The sequence below is a fragment of the Cystoisospora suis genome (assembly GCF_002600585.1).
Source record: "Cystoisospora suis strain Wien I chromosome Unknown contig_1237, whole genome shotgun sequence".
Classification (NCBI taxonomy): domain Eukaryota; phylum Apicomplexa; class Conoidasida; order Eucoccidiorida; family Sarcocystidae; genus Cystoisospora; species Cystoisospora suis.
In genome coordinates this window covers 1-20046 of record NW_027154038.1, presented here as the reverse complement: position 1 = coordinate 20046, position 20046 = coordinate 1, and the positions used below count along the sequence as shown (strand labels likewise).

At 54.7% G+C, this 20046-nt stretch overlaps 3 protein-coding genes across 3 annotated transcripts; 2 read left to right on the top strand and 1 right to left on the bottom strand.

The window, feature by feature from the left end:
• Positions 1 to 292: 292 nt before the first annotated feature.
• On the top strand, positions 293 to 4970 carry CSUI_002921 (rhoptry kinase family protein rop35). The gene is made up of 3 exons (XM_068063119.1): positions 293 to 1713; positions 2412 to 2515; positions 3002 to 4970. The coding sequence occupies exons 1-3, from the start codon at positions 1187 to 1189 to the stop codon at positions 3976 to 3978; spliced, it is 1608 nt and encodes a 535-aa protein (XP_067924890.1). The 5' UTR covers positions 293 to 1186; the 3' UTR covers positions 3979 to 4970.
• Positions 4971 to 5394: 424 nt separating this feature from the next.
• On the top strand, positions 5395 to 16265 carry CSUI_002920 (elmo domain-containing protein 2). Its single transcript, XM_068063118.1, has 4 exons — positions 5395 to 9814; positions 10230 to 11039; positions 11479 to 11672; positions 12229 to 16265. Exons 1-4 carry the CDS (start codon positions 7156 to 7158, stop codon positions 15394 to 15396), a joined length of 6831 nt encoding a protein of 2276 aa, XP_067924889.1. The 5' UTR covers positions 5395 to 7155; the 3' UTR covers positions 15397 to 16265.
• Positions 16266 to 17391: 1126 nt separating this feature from the next.
• Positions 17392 to 19867, bottom strand: CSUI_002919 (uncharacterized protein). The gene is made up of 3 exons (XM_068063117.1): positions 19100 to 19867; positions 18105 to 18318; positions 17392 to 17514 (listed from the first exon to the last, which is right to left on the bottom strand). Exons 1-2 carry the CDS (start codon positions 19326 to 19328, stop codon positions 18233 to 18235), a joined length of 315 nt encoding a protein of 104 aa, XP_067924888.1. The 5' UTR covers positions 19329 to 19867; the 3' UTR covers positions 17392 to 17514; positions 18105 to 18232.
• Positions 19868 to 20046: the final 179 nt, after the last annotated feature.

The window sequence follows — 20046 nt, the reverse complement described above, 5'->3', positions numbered from 1 at the left end:
CTGGGCACCGGTGACCGTCAAAAAACCGGATATGCTTCGGAGGTAGTGATAGTGTTGAAAAACACTGGTTCACGAACACGACTTTATATTTCATGCTCCGCGTCTCATTACTGGTGACGATTTCTGGTGCTGGGAGGGTCTGGCAATGGGGCAACAGCTACAGGAGTACTTGGAAGAGCAGTACGACAAAGGATAAAATTCGCGATCTTCACCCGACGCCTCCTCTTGAGGGAAGGCCTGCATACCAGCGAGCCTTGCGCAGCATTCAGCAGACTGTGCTCGCGGACGCAGTAGCTGGCTTTCGTTGAAGAGGGTGCACAGAAGGCCGGGAAGGTTTAGTTCTTCCTCCGAAGCCCGTGACATGGCGTGACACCTGTTGCTCCTGCAGTCACACTGCTTGGAGACAACTGCACTCGTCGGGGTCGCACTGTGAGCGTGCCCACACCCCTTTTTTGGGTCAGCTTGTCGTTTCAGACATCTTCTGCAAAGGTTGTTTCACTGGTATAATTGCTCTGTCCCTTCTTGATAGGTCCGTTGAACATGCAGGGCCTCTACAGGGAACTGTGGTCTCCCCGGGGACATGCGCTACGCTCGCACCTTGCGGGCAGCCGGGCTTCCTCAAATCGTAGTTCGGTAACCGGCGTCCCTGCTTTCCGCGCGCCCCTGCCGCTGCTGCCCGCTGCGAAATTTCTATGTGCTTCAGCAGTAACGCAAGGGCGTTTCCCGTTTTTCGTTTCTAATTCTTTTTCTCTCGGTTGTTGCATACGTCGGCTTACATGCGCCTCCGGGCGCGTTTCCGTGCTACGGCATATTTGCCATCGCAGGCGTGGCCGTCCACTGTCGGCGGGCCCCGCTGTCACTGTTCCCGGTGTTTCTTCTAGAACAGGTCCTCGGAGCAGTAGACCCCTGTTAATGTCGTCTCCGCCTGGCTTCGAAACTCCATCACTTATGAATTTGCGCGGCGTGTTGCTCCGCGTTTTGGCTCGTCGTCTTTAATTTTTTCCGGGTGCGTCCGGTGGTCTTGTCTCCGATCCTCAGCGCCCAGCGGCCTCCAATTCACCGGCGCTACGTTTTTTTTTTCTCCTGTCCGCCATCACTCCATGGTGAGGATAGCAGGCACGTCCCTCTTTGGTTTCACAGGGGGAATTCTTCTCCTTCCACTTGCTTTGCTGCGCGTCCGTTCATCATGACTCGATTCAGCTTTCTCGCTTTCGTCTGCGGCCTTTGGGTCCTCTACGGGGCATGCCCCGCTGCCGGCAGACCTCGTGGTGGCGACTCCGACCGTGGCGCCGAAGGTCTTTGGAGACGAAGACGGGAAGTCATAGTTATCCTTTCTTCTGTTGAGGATCTCCTTCAGGATGTTCTGGCGCTCAAAGACGATTCTCGCGAGGAGCTGGGAATTTCCACTAAAATCTTCCCTGGCACACTTAGGCGGTTCCTGCGGGAAGTTCAGGCATGCAAGGCACTACTCGAAACATCGTGGCCAAAAGATAAACAGGGCAAACATATAGAGAAACCGTGCAAAAATATAAGGTTCCCGGAGGTCGCAGGCAGGGTCAACGCGGGTCGTCAGGCCGCTCCGGCCAAAGCGGTCGCCGGGACGTCTGAAGCCCGGACGAAAAAGCCTGAAGGCCAGACAGCGAAGCTTGCGTCCCCAGTTGCAGTCAAAAAGACTGCTGGGACAAAGAAACCAGCCACCGCGGCTCGCAGCAAGTAAGCATCGACGTACAGTTCGGAGATCTTGCGCTTGCTCGGGTATCTTGCAACTCGGTTCTTCTTCTGCCCACTCGTGCTGGTGCTTCAACACACAAGAGAAAAGTGTCTCATCTCGCACAGCAGGACGTACTCGTGGAAAGTCTCCAACCGGTGAATTAGAAACTGGCACAGCTAAGAGGCGGAAATTCTGGTCAGCCCCACACAGTTCGCCGTAGGGAGGCACGTAAAGAGCTGGACATTGCGCGAGGATGAGTGGGTTTCAGCCTGCTAACTCACCAGAGTTCGGCGAAGGTGACTGCACATTTCTGCTCAGAGGAACTCCAGGAAACGTGGCGATCATAGCATCACTACATCAAGTTTACGCGGCGCCATCCTTACAAGTATCAGTCCAGTATCAAAAGTTGTTCGGTGACACGGCGGAGCCATGTGCCCACTTAGCAATGGTAGCACATGTTCTTTAGCTGCGGAACGCAACAGAGGTTGCTTTGAACTAAGACATACGGCGCGACGGCTTATTCAGCCGGTGAATGAGGCAAGCACATTGCCGTTACCTGGAGTTCGTATTTCGAGGCGGTCTTACTGGGAGCCAAGACGTCTTCTGTTAGCTCCGAATGTGTCACAGCATAAGCAGGAGGCGCAATCAGGCCTGCTTGTGTGGAAGCGTGCGATCTGTGGCTCTGTCGTCCGATTTCTAGGAGGTCGAGACTCGCCGCGTTTGGGAGGGGAGCCTGGAATGTCATTTCCAACCTTCCTCGGTCCGCCCGCGTTCTTGCGAAGAGAATCACTCTTATTACCAGAAGTACGTCACTGAATACTTACCTACCTGCAACACCTGTTTACCCTAGGGTTTATATTTTTTAGCACCACCTAGTCTGGCTGCTGTAAGAAAAGCTAATACACAGAGTCCGTTTCTGTCGAAAGAGCACATATGGTGGTAGAAAAATAGCGTCCCTCATTGGATTCCAGATATGTAGAAGGAAGCCGATGAGGAACGCTTTTTTCCTACATATACTCGGAGTATATGCAGTTGGTGCGTTGTTTTCCTGGGAGGAGTTCAGAGCCACTTGTGTGCAGTCGTGTGCGTGGAGCCTTTAGTCAAGCGACAATACGTAATCAGCTGCCCTACGGAGCCACCGGGCTAGACACGCACGTCCACGAGATTTCAGAGAATTTATGCGTCTGGCGCAGAGCTTCGCGGGAGGCGTCCCGCGGATTTTCGGAGTTAGTGTCTTGTTATGCGAACCCAAATATGACAGTATTTCCTGTTCTCGTCTTCCTTTGTCAGGGAAGCTTCCCCTGTCCTGGAAACGCTTTGTCTGGGGGTTGCCGAGAACAGACCCGGCTATGGTACCCGAATTCAAGGCGGTGCTGGATCAGCTGACTAACAAAGACCGAACGGTCATGCTGGTAGACAGGCCGTCACCGGCTCTTCAGAAGCTGTTGGCGAAAGCGGCGGAGACCCACAAGGTCGACTCACGGAAAGGAACCTTCCAGCCCGGCCAGCTCGCGGTCAAGGGGCGGGTGTTCAATCCGTCTGGTGCTTCTCTGGTAGGCTTGGAAGTGAATGGCCAACTGCGAATAGCCCCGAGGAGTGCATTCATCCTTCCTGCGTACGGTGCCTGGGTGGCAGGACTGGATAAATCGTTGGTGAAAACAACAGAAGTAAAGGAGGAAAATGCTCCGAAAGCGATTGTTTACATGGTTATGCCTAGAGTCCGGGGGGATGTCCAAGATTATTTGTACGAGTCGAAGCAGCCGATGGACTTCAGATACACAGCGGCGGAGATGATCTATTCTCTTTACCAGTTGCACAATGCAGGATTTCTGCACCGCGACATCAAACTCATGAATTTCTTTCTCAGCTATTCCGGTCACGTGCTCCTGGCTGATTTTGATGGCGTTTGGCCTATCGGTATACCCGTCACTGAAGAAGAGTATATGGTGTTTACCGACGGGTATCTCGCTCCGGAGGTAGATATGGATCAACCTGCAGTCTTGTATACGGTGAAATCGGATATATACGCGGTAGGTGTTTGCTTGGGGGAGTTCCTGGAGGCGAGGCCTAATGTTCCTGACGCGGCATTGCTGAAGCACTTGAGTGAACTGATGACCAAAGAGGATCCAGAGAAGCGAATAAGTCTCGAAGAGGCCATGAGACATGCGTATTTCGCCGGTATCGATTTTGAAACGCTGGAGAACATGGACTACCCTCCTCCAATGCCGGGAGATTTCCGGTTAAATAAGACTTTCTACAATCGTTAAGTAGGAGAGTTACGTTGAACATGGGAAGAACAGGTACAACATGTGCAACCTGCAGGGACTCCGTGTCTGCGTGATACAACCTCCGAACATCTTGTCTCATTCTATTGGGGGGCAGCGCAGGGCGAGCAAAGGAAGAGTGACCGGGGAGTCGACAGGAGGGCTCCTACCGCGTAAAGGCGGACCAAAGGAGCAGCAAGGTAGTGCCAGTTGCCCTTTTTCACCGCTTCCCGGGGACGGGAAGTCTTCCAGACGCGTAACTCCTGCGGACCCGATGACATGCATACGGTTACGGGAAGCACCAAACAGTGGTGCCCCGGCCGTGACCGTGTTTTCGTAGCTCCGCTCGTTTCAGTCTGTTCTGCAAGAAGCTGGAGAGGCCCACGTCAGAGTACTGGAGGACCCGCGCGTGGTACCCCGCAGTTGCCCACGTCGGTCGACCATGAGGTCAGCGCACTCCGGAAGAGGCAAGGAGCTATCGAGCTCGGCAGGCGAGGTGCTCAGTTGGACGCTCCATGAGGGAGCGGCAGAGAGCAGGCAGAGTGAGCTGTGGGAGCAGCTGGCGTGGCACAGAGACTGGTGCATTCTGCGCCTTCTCCGTCAGAAGAGGCTGAAAAGCCGCAACTGCGTGGGCGCTCTTTTTTTCTCGCAGCAGAATTCGCAGACGTGTCTATTGTTTCACACGGCAGAGTGTCGCGGACATCTCCGTACCTCACGGGTTGCCTTGTGTTGGTGTGACGCGCGTCCGCCGCGTTCACCTCTTGGCGTAAATCAAATACTGGTTCGAGGGCGGTCGCTGTTTGCCTGTATGTGTTACTCCGAGTGTGATGCCTCTCTCGTCGTGGCGTAGAATGCAGACCCGTTAAGCGTTCGTATATTTGAATAGGCGAGTTACCACCTCCCAAGGTCGCCCGCTAGGCACGTTTAAAACCTCAACTGCTACTCGCGTAGAACAACCCAAATGACCAGAGTGTCGTTTCAATGTCATCGTACAGGGCTCAGGTGTGATCTGGGAACTCGTACCGCGTTAACTGCCAGGTTTCTCATAGGCTCCTCGCTGGCAAGCGAATGATGCCGGCGCGGTGACAGGCTAGAAGGACGCCGAAATAAGCTGCACTCACTCGAAGTTCATTCAAGACGTCACTCGAGTAGTATTCCTTCGTGCTCTTTTCTGTCTTCTCGACCTCCGATCGTGCCTGCCATCGTCAGATCTATCACTGTAGTAAGCTGGGTGGGGGGTGAAGCAAACTGCAGCCGGTGGCGCCTGCGACCCGGGCAGTTCAGTTCTTTTGAGTTTGGCGCCAAACAATGTTCCATTCCACTCTCAAGAGTAGGGCTTACTCTGCGCCTAAGCACAATAAGTGTGCCCATTCGGTTAGTCTCACCTATCCTGGACATGCCAAGTTGCTGCAGCGCTGACGAGACGTGAGCGGGTTTTACGCCACAGGCTAGACACAGGATGAGGCCGTCTGAGCTGGCTTGGAGTACAGGGCACGGCCGCACGAGAGAGTTTACGTATACAGTGCTCTGCCTTGGGAATTGAAACTAACGCACCGCTGATTCTGGAGCTCACAGCCGCGCCCACGTCACTGTTGTTGACCACGAAAAGACGACCTGCCTGTATCCACGACAAAACACAGTTTCCTCGGGCCACACATTCTCGGCAGCAAGAACGAGGCGATCGATCGCATGTGTACTCTCATGACTTCTTTATGACCTCCGCGTACCGCTCACATTTGCAGGCCTGAGGCCCCGTTCGTGTCACCTTCGCCCGTCGAGGGGCGGCACACTGCGATGGGGTTACCGCCGCTTCTGCGGGATCGCCTTGCAAGCCGGCGTACCAGCCGTCCACTATCTGCAGACCTGTTCTCATCAGCAGGGCTCTACAGCCTCTTTCCTTTTGGTGAGGCAGGAACGGGCACTTCTGCTCAGTGACGGTCAGCATGGCAGGGCCGCGGCCTTTTTGCCTGGCAAGATGACAGAGCCACGGGAGGCTGCGTGAACGCTCGCCGGAAATAAGCAGCCAGCCGCATGAGCAGGGTACCGACAGTCGTGCCCTCGCTATATAATTCGGCAGAGAACAACGTAGGCGCTCCACCCTCGTCGGCTGCATCAGGGAAGTAAAGATAAAAGTGGGAGCAAAATTCTCCTCCCGCCCTCCTACCCGTTTGCGCGACGTAGTCCAGGTATCGCAGGGTGCACCTGCCCCTTCCGCTGCCTTCGTCTTGTTTCCTCCCAGGCAGTAGTGGCTGTGTTTTCGTGAACTGTTGGGAAGCCGGCAGCGCTGGTTTGCTAAAAATCATCCACAAATCGCTTCACTTGTAGCATTTCTTTGAAGAAAAATCCCTCGTGACGGCCAACGCAGCGAAGAAAAAGGAGCTCTGAACAAGGCAGCAGGACCGACAGCGCCGCGAGTCGGCTCACTGCTTTCCGGGGAATTCATCGGTTAAAGGCGGCGGCGCCCCCGGAGACTTATTGCGAGTCCTCATCTCTCAGCCTATGTCTTTTTAAGAAAACGATTCCCGATTTGTTTTTCCTCCTTCGCGATTTTGGGGCTTGCAAGCTTGACACGGCTTGGTAATTCCCATGCGCGTTCTGCGGGTTCTGTCGCGCTCGTGCGTAATTTTTTCAACAATCTGAGACTTTTCTCTTTCTCAAGCTGTTGCCGGGCCTTTTTCTCATCCGAGCTTGATCCTGCTTTGACGCTGCGTCTCCCGCAGCCCTTTTCTTCGTATTCGTTCGGACCGAGGTTCCCAGTTCGTACTGGAGTAAAGTGGGCGTCACGCCTCTCGCACATTCAAACGGTCTGCATACTCAGGCCACGGTCGCTTCTCGCGTTCTACTGCAGACCGGGTCAGAGGCCGACAGACTCACCGGCCTCCCTCGCCGCTTCTGACTCAACAGCAGACCTTCGCATGCGTTCAGGGTGTGTACAACACCGCCGTCCAGAGTTAGACTCAGTCGCAGAGGGAATTTCCTCTTGGATATGTAGGTTAACGATCCGCTGGACCCAGGTTGCTTCGGCGCCAGGGGGCCCGGCTGAATGGCGAACAGCCATGGAGTAGACGCATTTGCTCTGAAGGTTTCCCGCTCTGGCAACCGGCCGTATACGTACCGAGGTAGCGAGTTTCTTCCTGCCGCACAGCGGTCTGGGGTCCCGAGTCTGTTTGACGACGGACGATGGCGAGGCATCTATCTCTACCTTATCGTGCCGTCCCCTGTCCTCTTGGATTCCTCGAGGGGGAACCCGGTTCCAAACCCCCTGTGTCCTCCTCTTGTAGATCTCAAGAGGCTGGTGGTGGTGTAACTTGTTTTCTCGGTTTGGCTAACAGGAGGGAACAGCTGGCTATCTCATTGGTCGTCATACTCTCCGAACAACTGAGTTCCCATCAGCTCGTGTGTCTCTGTTTCCAAACCACAGTAACCTCAGGAGGCTCTTCCGGACAAGCCCCTCAAAACCTTCTGAAAGTGCCGAAGTGTCACCCAGTTTCCTCCTCTCCAGGCTTGCCTTCCCTTATAGCGCGGGTGCAATCTGGGTCATTTCGCCGTCTCTATAGGCGATTCCCTTTTATTTCCTGCTCTACTCAAAAAAATCATCTTGGTGACACCGGGCTAGTATGTCCAGGTAGCTTTGTCTCGCAGCGCGTTCCGGGTCCGTTTGGTTCGAAACAGGCTGCGGCCAGCTCCCGAGACGACAGCTTTTCTTCCTCACAACTGCCAGTGAGTTCCTCAGACATACCCCCAGACTCTTCAATAGAATCGCCGATGTTTTTTTGCGCCCAGGGTGACGAACAAGTTCCCTCGCCTTCTCTCTCTGTTTCAAAAAGTATTTTCAGTCCGGTCCCCAGTCATACATTATCGTCCGGTTTTGTCGACTCTTCGCAAGGAACAAGGAGGAAAACGTTTGCACTGGAGAGTGGTGCCCCGTGGGGAGAAGACTCGCAGTGCACATATACTCTGCCAGCACAAGAAGCGGCCCAATCAAAAATCGTGCTGAAGACCCCGTTCATCAGTAGTGAAGTCACTACCGCGCTGTGTCACAACGAGACGGACACTGAGAGGACGGGTTATTTGTCACAGACGATGCAGTATTCCCAGGGAAGCGATCGGGAGAGGGAGGGGCGGGCTTCTTACGCCGGGGAGATGTCCCTCGACGTAGATTTCGGTGTTGACAAATCGTGCGGAGGCGCCGCCCCGAGTAGGATCTCGTCACCGAGTTCTGGACACCATGCATCTGAGGACCCTTGCTGGCTTGCTTCCGTGATTCCCGCACGGGAGAAAGGCACAGCTGTTATCCCAGCTCGTTCTCTGCACTCCACCGGTGACTCACAGACGCCCACGTTAACAGTCACGAGTAAGCCAATGGATGCAGGAGCAGGCGCTAGGCCTTGTGGTCTGGGTTGTTCCTTTGTCACTGAAGTCGAAGCTGGCCGAGGGAACGGCGATTCGAGGAGAAACCAAGATTTTCTTGCAGCTGTCCCTCCTGTCCCGCCGTCTCCCGTGGGCTTGCCTGTTTCATCTGCGTCTCGTCGACAGTCTGCTCGGCAGTCATCCGCCCTGGCGCGTTCAGATACGAGAACCTGTGGCAGTACCCGACATGCTACGGGCAACCCGGGCTCTTCTATGACGAGACAGCAGGCACCCTCGTCACCGAGTATGTGTTGTCCCCGTATTTTAGCCGTCTCCCCACTGGTTCTGCAACCTGTTATTCTCCCCCCTTCATCACGCGCCTTGGCGGGACTCCCGAGCAGCCCCCGCGGTATCGCAAGTTCGCCCTCAAGCTCATCTCGCAAAGGTTCCTCCTTAGCTTTCGAACAAGAAGAGGACGTTCTTGTACCGGTCTCTCATTCCCAAACGCAAGGAAAGATGAAGCTCTTTCCTGACAGCCGACAGGATTCTCCCCGGGGTCCGCGTGTGTGTGTGTCTGTACCCTTTACATGCACCAGTCCTCCATGTCGCCCGTCTTCTCCTGTTTCTTTTTATCTCTCGAGGCCTCGTAAGTCACGAGCTCCCTCTTCATCCCCCTCTCGCGTGATGAACGCATCTCTACAGAACTTGACACGCGCTCCCCCCCCACTGTCCACCTCCAGAGCTGCTCGAAGTATCATTGTCTCTTCGCAGCAGGCCGCTAGCAAGAGCTGCGCCTTCAGTGACGCCAGGGGTCCTGGGTCGCCCCCACAGCACAATGCTAGAGGAGGCGCACGTGCACTGGTTGCTTCTTCTCTAACTCAAGGTTCTCTAGACAGCCGGGCTCGCTGTTCTGTTCGGTCGACGTTGGCACCCCACGGTGGACCTGGTATAGCTGGGACGAATCCCTCCCTGTCATCCTCTGTCTCTTTGGGCGCTGCGACGGTGAAGGACCGTGACCCCCCAGTTGGCTTGAAGGCGAAATACGCCGCTAGGAGAGGAGACAGAGAGGCTGTGAGAACTAACCCCGAGAGACTTGACCGGGGGCGGGGAGACGAGCGTCGGAGGCGCGCCCGTCAGCGGAGTAGCGGCAGTTCTTCGGAAGAGGAACGAGGATTATTGTCAGAGGGACAGCTGCATACGCCGTGGAGTCAAGGTCTAGAAAGCACGAGGCACCAAGCAAGATATACTCTGTCAAGCAGCAAACTAAATGCAGGACAAGGAGACATTTTCGGTTCCAGGCGTTGGCGCGGGGGAGACTTCTTAGTCTCCAGAGGAAACAGTCGGGACCCGGCAGGTAGTGCTATGAGAAGGATTTTGCAGAGGGAGACGGCAGCTGCAGCTGTCGCTGCTGCAGCTGTCGAAGGCAGAGGCGACATTGCAAGAGGCCCAGATTCTGAAAACTTTCTTATGCAGAGATCGACCTTCAGCGGTAAGAAATCGAGGCAGTGTTGTCTAGCGAGCAATTTTTCTGTTACCGATGTCAGGAAAGTTTTCACGGGTGTAAGGATTCTTCCTGCTGTTTTTTCTTTTCCGCCGCCGTAGGTTCGGTTTGCGGGCAGCTGAGCTGTAGGCGCCTATGTGTAATCTAGAGGCGTACGTGCTCCATATGCGGTGCGTATAAGTTCTTAGGTGAGAGTTGGAGTTAGGGGCTTACGTACGCTCTTACGTGTGTAGGCCTTTGCAAGTCAATGTCTCTACGTATACCTGCAGCGTCGCGTCAGGCATGTTTTTGGTGCCCGTCTATGACGCACCTGCTCCCGAGGTTCACGGAGTATGTCAGGAGACTTTACCAGGCGGAGACAGATGTCCTGTCCGGCGTGAACGGCTTTTGTTCTGTTGCTCAGGCATGTGCAAATGGCTCCAGCATCGGTTCTACGGACGCGGCGAACTGGAGCGACTGTGTGGGGTCTACTCCCCTCATGAAGTAGAAAGGGTAGTACTTCAAAGCAAGACTCTTTCTAGGAAAGATAAGCACAAGCTGATGTTACTTACTCTTTCGGGGAACTCGAGTTCTTTCGAGGAACTTCTTCGTTCCTCGGATTCTTCGGCTAGCTCAACTGGGCGCTCCCTTATGGGTGGCTCTCGTCGTCGCCGGGCGACACGCCGGAGACGACGAAGCTTGGTGTCTCGCGAATCGCCCTCTGACTGTCAAAGAGAGCACAGCGGTGGGCGTGCAAGCGATGTTTCTCAGGGTGATGCAAAGGGCAAAAAGAAGGCTGGCAGGCAGCTCGCCAATGAGCGCAGGCGACTAAAAGGCAGGACCAAAGAGTCGAGAGGACTTTCCCGTACAGCATCGCCAGCTATGGCAAGTGGCAGTGAGAGGGATGTGGTCTCTTCTAGAGGAGAAAAGGAAGGCCGACGAAGAGACGGCGGATATAAAGAAAGGGAAGGACGAACAAGAGCGGTGGAAAGAGGACGGAGTGGATGTCGCTCTGTAGAAGGAACGTTGGCTTTTTCGACCTATGAGGAGAGGACAAGAGGAAGAGAAAACATCGGGAGAGAAAGACAGCCACGACGACAAGAAATAGCCTCTGACCATTCAGCGGAAGAGGCACTAGCGTGGGAAGATCAGACAGAGAGGGCGGTTCTGGAGGAGTGCGTGGAGGAAGTTCAGAAAAAGAAACTGGTGAAGGACGCAGAGAACTTCAGAATCGGTAAGTAAATGGCGGTGGAGTGAACGCGGAGGCGACGATCTCTGCTCCTGCGTTGTAGACAGGACAGCGGCACCAGGATAAGTTCATGTTGATCCGCCATGGTCTGATGCAGACCACCCCAAGATATCAGCTTCACAGTGTACGATTGCCCCTTCCCACTGTTCCCCTGTCTGTCGACTATCAGAGACGTAGCTAGCCCTTTGAGGACAGGAGGAGGGTGTAAAAAAAGTTGGGAGGTGGCCTCAGTGAGGACTTCAACGGTTCACCTTTCTTGCAGGAGTCAAGGGAAAAACGTTGATCGCAGCCGTTCTCATTTTCTCCTGGAGATGTAGTGTTCCCGAAGCAACAGGAGGAACAGAAAAGGGCTACTGCGTGTTCTTCGGTCATCGGGATCATGTATTTTGCCGCTTGTTGCTTGGGGTGGGCTCCCTGTCTGTAGGATTTCTACGGAACTTAGCGGCACTACGAGGAGTGGCGTTTGCGGTACAGCATCTGAGTACTTTGCAGCGACGGCCTGTAGACAGTGGAGACGTAGAGCATCAAGAAAAATTCTCACGTCTTTGGGGCCTCCTTATGCCTCGACAGAGACTTCCAGGTCGCATATGTAAAGAGTGGAAGGAACTTGGTTTCCAGGTAAGAAAACCAGAAAAAGAGATTCCTTCTCTTTTCTTCGCTACACAGACGTCCAATTTGTCCAGCGGAAAATGAGGAGTCTTGGTTTCCGCGTTGATGATTTTCTCTCGGTATCCATGTGGCACTCTTTGTGGTACTTGACAAGGTGGAGGGTTATGAGCGTCCGTTGGCTCCGCTCCTTAGCTGGCTTGGAAACACACAGCCAGCCGTCGGGGTCGCCTGTAGTCTAGCGTACATGTATACGCCGGTGGTAGGGCTCCCCATATGATGATTTCTCGGCGCCACGCTGTCTCTTTTGTCAGGCATGGGCGGTTTTGCCGATGTCAGCGTGTGTCTGGAGTGTCACCCGGTAGTCTTTTGAGCTGTGAGATAGGGGGGGGGGGTTTAGCCGCTGTATCGCGTCTTTGGGGTCAAAGAGGGTGTACTGAGACTCAGTCACTGGCAGCCGATCAGCTGATAGCACACCGTGCGTTGTTCGAAGACGTGATACAAAGCTTTCTCCTCTTTTCTTCACGTTCTCATCTTTATTTGCATTGGCTTGTGGATGTTCTCTCAGGGTGAGGATCCCGCGACAGACTTCCGCGGGTGTGGTCAGCTGGGCTTGGACTCCCTCGTATTTCTTGCCTCCCGGTTTCCCACGCATGCGCGGGCTATGCTAGAAGCATCACATGACAGTCGGTACTGGTATTCATTCGCCATAACCAGCATCAACGTGACGTCTTGGGTGTGGGAATGGCTAGTCCAGAGACGACCACAAGTGGCCGCTTTCTTCTTTTGTGCCCATATCCCCGAGGCCGCGGAGCTGGCCTTCCATTTCCTTTTCTCATACGTCTTCACGCACTTCCATCATTTCTGGTTTTCTAGAAAGCCAGCATCTATCATGGAATTTCCTTTCGTAGCCGGCGAATTCAAACAGACTGTACGGCTGCCCTCAACCTTACCAGCGTGCGCGCTTCTTAGTCCTAGAGGCATCTGCAACTCGGATGAAAGGCGCGAGGAAGCATGGTGCTACATGGCGGCAGTACAAGCGTATCAACGTGCTCGAAAGTTACGAGATGAATGTCGGGAGGATTACGACGGCAGCGGGGTAGGCCCGTCGTTGTCTTTCATTTCCCCAGTTCGGTCTGACGGACAGGGAAGTGGGGATAAAGTAAGTGCAGAAGGAGGTAATGCAGGCACGAACAGAGCAACCGGAGAAGGGATTTCCGGTCCGAAGATGCGAAGTAGTCGCGATGAGGGCAGTGGCGTGGTGTTGCCTTTTCCCGGCAGTAATAAGAGCAGCAACAGCATCGTCGCTGACCCTTCGGGAAGGACCACTGAAAACTTGGGGGCATGCAAACAAAGAAATCAGAGCCTTCTCAGGAAGTGGGGGAGATTCTCCTTGGAAAGCATATCCCCACGCAGAGCCTCAAAGGACACTGAGAAAGACTGGGATGACAGAGAGGAAGGGAAAGGAAACCACAACACATGCGGTCATGATGTCAGAGGGACGAACACAGCCGTGAAGCCAAAGAATGGTAGCGAGCCACGCAGCTTGGGGTTTCTCAGCGGCAATTCCTTAAACTTACCCTTCCGTCTCTTAGGCTCAGCCTCTAGTACCTGTTTTGGTAGGGGGGAACGAGAGGGCAGTGGAAGCGGCTGTCAGGGCTCTGACCATTATGTGTCGAGTGTGGCATCGGAGAGGCACGGAGCTACAGGAGCCAACTTGAAAGCTTCTACAGCCGGGGTGGAAAACCAAAGCGAGTGTGTAGGGAGAGAAGATGAACGCACTGACAGATCAACGACCTCGGATGGCCGTAACAAAAGATGGGGTGCTTCCAGTCAGAAGAGGACTGGTTCTTTTCTCTTCTCGAACGAGAGAATGGAAAACAAACAAAACCAGGGTCTTCTGGAGACCGAACGACACTTCGGCGCGTGCCCCTGCTGTGTCTCGTGGCACCCATTAGGCGGAGACACTGGTACAAGTGTCCAGGGGTGTGCTGGAACAGATCGAAGAAAGGGAGGGAGGAGTAGAAGCCTCCGGCGATTGCCGAGCTGTCTGCAGTGGGCTAGATCTTCTAGTCGAAAGAGGTATAGCAGTAACGGATTTCGTTTCCCGGCAATCTGCCGAGGTCGTTCTGGAGTTGCAGATGAGAGCAGCCTTGAGAAGCGCAAACGACTAGTCCAAGGAGAGGAAGGAGACGGAGAGAACCGCTCTTCTTCATCGTCTGTTTCTTCGGAGGAAGAAGGAAGCAGACGTCAACGAAGGGCAAGGAGTATAAGGAGAAGACCAGGTCGCGGCTTTTCAGCGTCTTCATCCTCATCCTGCGATGAAGCAGAAAATGCAGTGGAAAGAAGAGGATTTAAGAAGCGAGGAGAGAGAAACGCCCGCATGTATAGACACCTCTCGAGTGTTTCGCGTCGCTCTACTTCCCACAAGGACCCAGACGAGAATAGTCTAACGGCAGAAAGCGGGAGCAGCGTGCGCGAGAGCAGCTCGGGGACCTCACGTAGTCGGTCCAGCAGTCCTGAGCCAGCTGGCAAGAAAGAAACGAGCCGTCGTGCCACTGCTGGGGTGTCGTGTTGCGGGCGAGAAGCTGATTCTCCGTTTGCTTCGCATGCAGCTGGAAGGGGTGGGAGGCCGCCGAACGTTGGATCCGTTGTTGCACCGTCTTCTCCAGTCCGGAAAAGCAGGGAACTGCTATCGCAGCAACACCCCCGGCTTTCCGCTGCGTCTCGCAAAGATCTCTGTCCTAGACGGGGTATGGTCCCACCGTCGGGGGGGGTGACAGGCGACAGTGTGGATCACGTGGTCTATCAAATCGCAGCCGAGGGCCAAGGCAGCACATACCGTGATGGACTGAATAAGGAGCACCCACTACTGTTTCCTGTCAGGCCCATGGTAGCCCCAGGTGGCCCCGGGCCGGCCACATGGAATCGACAGCCTGCAGGGGGGGTTGCTGAGCACCGACCGTGTACGATGCCTAGCGCCATTGCTAACCCAGTTGGGCCTTCACATTCTGTATGTGGCAGTGACCCCCGCAGCAACTACGGTAATGCAATAGAGACACAGCCCCCGCACCCACAAAATTTGAGTGTCAACCTGGTGAGCGTCGCTGTCCCACGTCCTCTTCAGGCTCCCTCCCGAGGCCACTACCCGAGTAGTGTTGCAGGAACCCCCGGTGATTCAATACGGGATGAAGCAGGTTCTCAAGAGGCACAGCTGGGGCCTGGACATCAGAATCTCACCTCGTCGCGTTTCGCTGGTCTCTCTACATCAAACTCACGAGGCAGCCACGAGCTGTTCCGTTCTGCATCTGTGGCCTCGTCTTTGTCTTCTCTTTCCTCTACATTTGTCTCTCCCGGTCCCACTGCAACAGCCGCCGCGCCCAGCGGGGGACAGCTTGGGCCGGCGAGATCCTTCGTTCAGCAATCATACAACTTGGGAGGCTCAAGCTCGTCCACGGGGTCGGGTACGCCATTGTTTCTTTCGCCGGTGAGTGGAGCGCCTTCTGGTAGCGCATTCGCTGTGGACGATCGGCCGGCACTACGGCAGAAAGGTATGCAACATTCGAAGCCTGGAGGAGGTCAAGGGCTATACTGTGACGCGTCACGGCGAGGTAGCCGAGGTCCTTCGCAGCAGCTGCAGGGAAGTGTGCAAAGAATTTCTGAGAGTACAGGTGGGCACGACACTGGCGACGCGACGGCGGTGATAAAAGGACCGGCTTTTGACTTGCTTTCATAACAGTGCTTAAGGAGGGGAAAGGAACAGCTGAGAGGCATGCCCAACAGCGGACGGACGAGAACTTGGTGGGCGTCACGCACGGAACATGGATCGGAGGATAGGACGCGAAGATTACGCCGACAGGGACAGATAGGGGGCTGAGATCATGTTTCAGATTGCATTTTGCGCTCTCGGACGCCCCCCCACGAGTGACCGACAACGGAAAGACAAGTAGCGGGTTAGAGCAGAGGGTGAGGGGCTCACGAGGAAACCGCGGCCGTGACGTATCAGGAGACGATGCGGGACGGACACGCCTATAGACGCCTGAAGTTCAGGCAAGAGGCCGAAGGGGGGGACCGTATGTGGGACTCAGCGCACTGACAGGCTCTGCGGATCAGCAGCCAGACGCGCCCGGCCAACGAAGAGTGAACGATGGTGGTCACCTGCGTCCCCGTGTCGCGAGTTGTAGCTGCTGCACATATCTAAAGCAAGGGGTGCAATGTGCAATGACAGGATGGATACGAGTCTTCCAGGTCTGTATTAGCACTTTTTGTTACAGAAAAAGCGAGCGTTCACGAGAGGTAGAACCATCGTCGAATGCAGACGACGTTCTATCCCTCTGGAGTCCTTGCATTCTCTCATTTGTTGCCGAGCGGTGTCACCTGCCGGCCGGTGTACCCGTTCCTCTGTATCCGGTGCAACTAAATTCTGTCTGTAAATTCACAAGCAGGCCACCTTCGATGCGGGCCGATGTCATCCGTGGTCCGGCCTCGGACTATTCGTAGACGGCAGTGTGTGCCCTATGGTAGCAGACAGAAAAAGAAACAAAATTGTTTTGTTTGTCGGGTTCGGCACCACCGGACCACAGTGGCGGCCCCCGGTGCTTTTTTTGTAATGGTATTGTTCTGGCAGACGTCCGACAGGTCACGGGCCGAGATACGGATGTGGATGGCTCCCGCTAGCCTAGAGGTGTTCCCGACGCACCTACCCAAATCCAGCACCCAGTCTCGTGGGGCGTGCGCCGCCAGTGAGCAGAGGGGGCGGCTGCAAATGAACACACTGTGGCCGTATATAGCTCCCAAGGGGGACAGCGCACAAGTGCTGTCGAAGTTTGGCGCCTTCAACCAACTCGAAAAACGCCGTTCCCGGAAAAAAGCGAAAGCTCCTTTTTCCGTCTCCCCCCGCCGGAGAGCCATTGCGTCTATATTTTTCAGGAGCGCCAGCCGACTTGAAAGATACGAGACCGATGGTGTAACGCACGGGGTCGCGCCAGCAGCAGTCCGGACAACAAGGCTTACAAAAGGAACACCTTTACATATATATATATATATGAGCCCTAGCCTACTGGAACATCGAGTACTCGGACACGGGGTGAAGAGAGCGGTGCCTGAAACGGCCGCGGGTGACGACATCCGAACTGGTGTGCGGCTGCACGGCTGGTGTAGCTTCACACCGGCTTTGTCTTTTGGGCACCGGCTGAACAGTCCTCGCTGCCTGTGAACCGACAAAAGTCCTGCGCACGTCTCATGGCACACCTCTCTGGTCCCCGTTTTTTTATTCGCTTTCTGTAGAAGTCACAATCGCTGACTGTTGGCAGCTGAGACGAGTTTTTCGTACCCGGGCGCAACAGGTTGTTCCTTTGCCCCGCTGCATCTGCCAGGCGCATGCTACTTTGACATGCGTGCTGCACGCATTGAGTTCCACATCCGGGAGAACTCTTCTACGTGCTGGCTTAATGACGTCCCATAACAACAAACACCAAGTCCCACCGCGTCTTGGGAGCTCGGCGTTGCACCGATGCCACCCCTTACGTCAGCAAGACGACAGCAACTCTTCGAGTCCCGCCCTAGCCGGCGTTTCCTGGATGTCTTCCCTCATTGGCCTCACCCTGTGCAGAGTCTCGGCATGAAATATGGTGGCATGCTGATCTGTTCTACGCTCCGCGCGAGGATTACTGAACTGTACATCGAGTTCCTCTCCCGAGTACTGCGAAAATGAATCGTACTGAGGCCTCTTCACACCATCGTGGAACAAGAGAGAATCGCTGCGAAAGCACGGACAAACCGGTCATAAGTCACCATCGGTCCCCTCCCGATAGTCGTTAGAGCAGAAGTTACTCCGAAGGAATAGTGACGGCCGCTGCAAGGACACAAGGAAAGACCACGGGCCTGGCAATGTGAAACACAAGACTCCTCTCGCGACTTGACGGTTGCACTTAGCTGCACTGCGCTGCCACAGCTTTCGTACGCTTTTGCCTGAGGAATAAACTGCTTGGCCCTTCTTGGTTGTGCACACACGGGGTATATGGCAGTAAGGAAAAAACTAGAGGTTACATACTTGTGCCCCCGGACACACACATGTTTCATGTGCCGGGCGCATATCGTCATCTGTCTCGGCCGATGCCCAACGAGGGGATCTAGAGAAAAGCATTCAGAAAAGATATCTTGTGGCCTTCACAGTACCGATGGCCCACCGCAAAACAGACCGGGGCTCGCGCCGGCACTCCGCGGTTCACCTACGTACCCATGGTCTGATCGCGATGACAGTGACTGCCCGCGACAGCTGAAGAATCCTGTAACAAATATCACGATGTGATTGCGGTCTCACATAGGACTGTATCTGCGCCCCGAGGGCACTTCATGAAGTGAGCAGGTAGCGGAAACACTGCGCAGGCGACTGATCAACCAGAAGAACGACTCGTGCTCTATCTGTCGGCGTTCCCTTCTCACCTTGGCGGGCAGCCCTCCGGGCTTTAACGCGCTGCCAGAACTCCTCCTCCCTGATCTCCTCTTCAGCTTTCTTCTTCGCCTCATTCACTGTATAGACTGAGTAGAATCCAGACAGGCACATGGCGGTCTCAAGTCCCATACCCACCACAAACATTGACGCGGCAAGTAACGGCAACTTCCGCCACAGATTGGGCCGCGCGAGTGCCTGCACGCCCTGAAAAAAAAAGAAATCAAAATCTGTCGCTCTTCTACCAGGATCGATCTCACTGATGTACTCAGGGGGGTGCGCTTGGTGACGAGCTGCTTTGACAATGAATACACGAGTATACAAGTTCGCTCCCCCCACTGCAATCGCGAAGCAAGGAAACGTCCCTCGGCAAGACAACGTCACACCACGCGGAACGACACGCATAGAGGTCTCATCCGGCACCCATACCACGTCCGCGTAGACAACCACACGAAGGAAAAGCCACTTTTGAGAAATGCACGCAATGCTCCAAGACATGTAAGCACTGCACAAGGACCCGCAGTAGCTTCTAACGAAGGAATCATTATATTCATATCAGACCAGCAGTCCCACGCACGTCGGGTTCATCCGCTTTCTATACTTTAGAACAGTCGTACATGCGGCAGAGGGTTTTCGATAGGAGTCCAAGACGATAACCGGCAATACACATACGTGGCTCTGGCCGTGCGATGCTCTGACTTCATCGCGTCTTCTGATCCTTACCGGCTTATTGGCACGCGACCGAAGCCGTGCAGTAGAGGGCAATAGAGTACGCAATAGGGCACAAGGTCATTACCATATGCTTGTTCTGCTGAGAACGCGATGCAGCACGGCAGAGCAGGTGGACTCATTAGTAACCCTATTGCCTCGGTGCGGAGAAAATCCCGGAAAGATCAAAGAGAGGAAGAAATATGTGCAGAAAGACGCGACGTTCAGGGGGCCTTCCCCGTAACACACCTTGATGAGAATGACATCCGCCCACACTCACCTCCATGAGGAAAACGATACGAGAAAGACCCAGAAACGAAAGAAGACAGGAGATAAGATGGCGCGCTTGGGTAAAGAAGCCAGGGAGATGACGACACAACTGCGGAAGACGCCGGGATGGACGCAGAACGAAGAGCCGGGGGAGGCGTAGCGGCACCGGCAGAACTAGAGGATAGAGAAAGACTGAGAGGAGGTATTCTGTCCGACGTCGGGAGAGAGCCGAGAGACATCGGCTAAACGTCTCCAGAACGACGAAACCGAGAACGCGCCAGAATCCACCCGAAGATGGAGATTGAGAGGAAAAGACTACCTTAGGACACGCAACCACATAAGAAGCTGTGGCCCGAAACGTGTTGGGAAATGAAATGAAAGTTCAACGGGTGCCGAACAAAGCAAGAATCACGGGAAAGTGTACTAGCTTATGCGAAAGTGCCTCAAAGCAATGAAGTCTTGGAAGAACGATGCCAGACTGCATCCGTCCGGATGATAGCGCACTAAAGAAGACACGTCATCCCGCTGCGGGAAGAGTCTCCAAACAATCAGAAGCTGTACACAGACTCGAATAGAGCAAGCAACCCGACTGACTCGGCTCAGAAAGGAACATGTTAGTACGGCAAGATGACGCCAGCTACTTTGTCAGCGTGCAAAACGCATGCCATTCCAGGCACTCTGCATGCTTTTTCGGCAGATTTCCCACAAGGCGAACGTACGAATAACGTGGCAGAATGAAGTGACCGAAATAAGACAAAAAAGAAGAGATCACAGCTCGTGAGAATAAGAACTGCCACTCTGCAGGCAAAAACAGTATCAAGGGTTCGCGCGATAGCCGCTGAATCCCCGCTGGCGACCCGACAATTCGATCGGCAAGTGGTACAACCGATCCGACCGGCCCGCCAGCAAGCGGTCGCCAGGCGGACCCAAGGCAGCAGTGGGTCAGTTCTATTAGTT

Bases quoted from the DNA above. Each gene is read 5' to 3' on its own strand.
- CSUI_002921 (XM_068063119.1), top strand. From the start codon at position 1,187: ATGACTCGATTCAGCTTTCTCGCTTTCGTCTGCGGCCTTTGGGTCCTC. The intron at 1,714-2,411 runs GTAAGCATCGAC...TCCGATTTCTAG, and splicing joins GCCACCGCGGCTCGCAGCAA to GAGGTCGAGACTCGCCGCGT. The intron at 2,516-3,001 runs GTACGTCACTGA...TTCCTTTGTCAG, and splicing joins AATCACTCTTATTACCAGAA to GGAAGCTTCCCCTGTCCTGG.
- CSUI_002920 (XM_068063118.1), top strand. From the start codon at position 7,156: ATGGCGAGGCATCTATCTCTACCTTATCGTGCCGTCCCCTGTCCTCTT. The intron at 9,815-10,229 runs GTAAGAAATCGA...TCTGTTGCTCAG, and splicing joins GCAGAGATCGACCTTCAGCG to GCATGTGCAAATGGCTCCAG. The intron at 11,673-12,228 runs GTAAGAAAACCA...ATGTTCTCTCAG, and splicing joins GGAAGGAACTTGGTTTCCAG to GGTGAGGATCCCGCGACAGA.
- CSUI_002919 (XM_068063117.1), bottom strand. From the start codon at position 19,328: ATGTCTCTCGGCTCTCTCCCGACGTCGGACAGAATACCTCCTCTCAGT. The intron at 18,319-19,099 runs GTGAGTGTGGGC...TTTTTTTTTCAG, and splicing joins GTATCGTTTTCCTCATGGAG to GGCGTGCAGGCACTCGCGCG.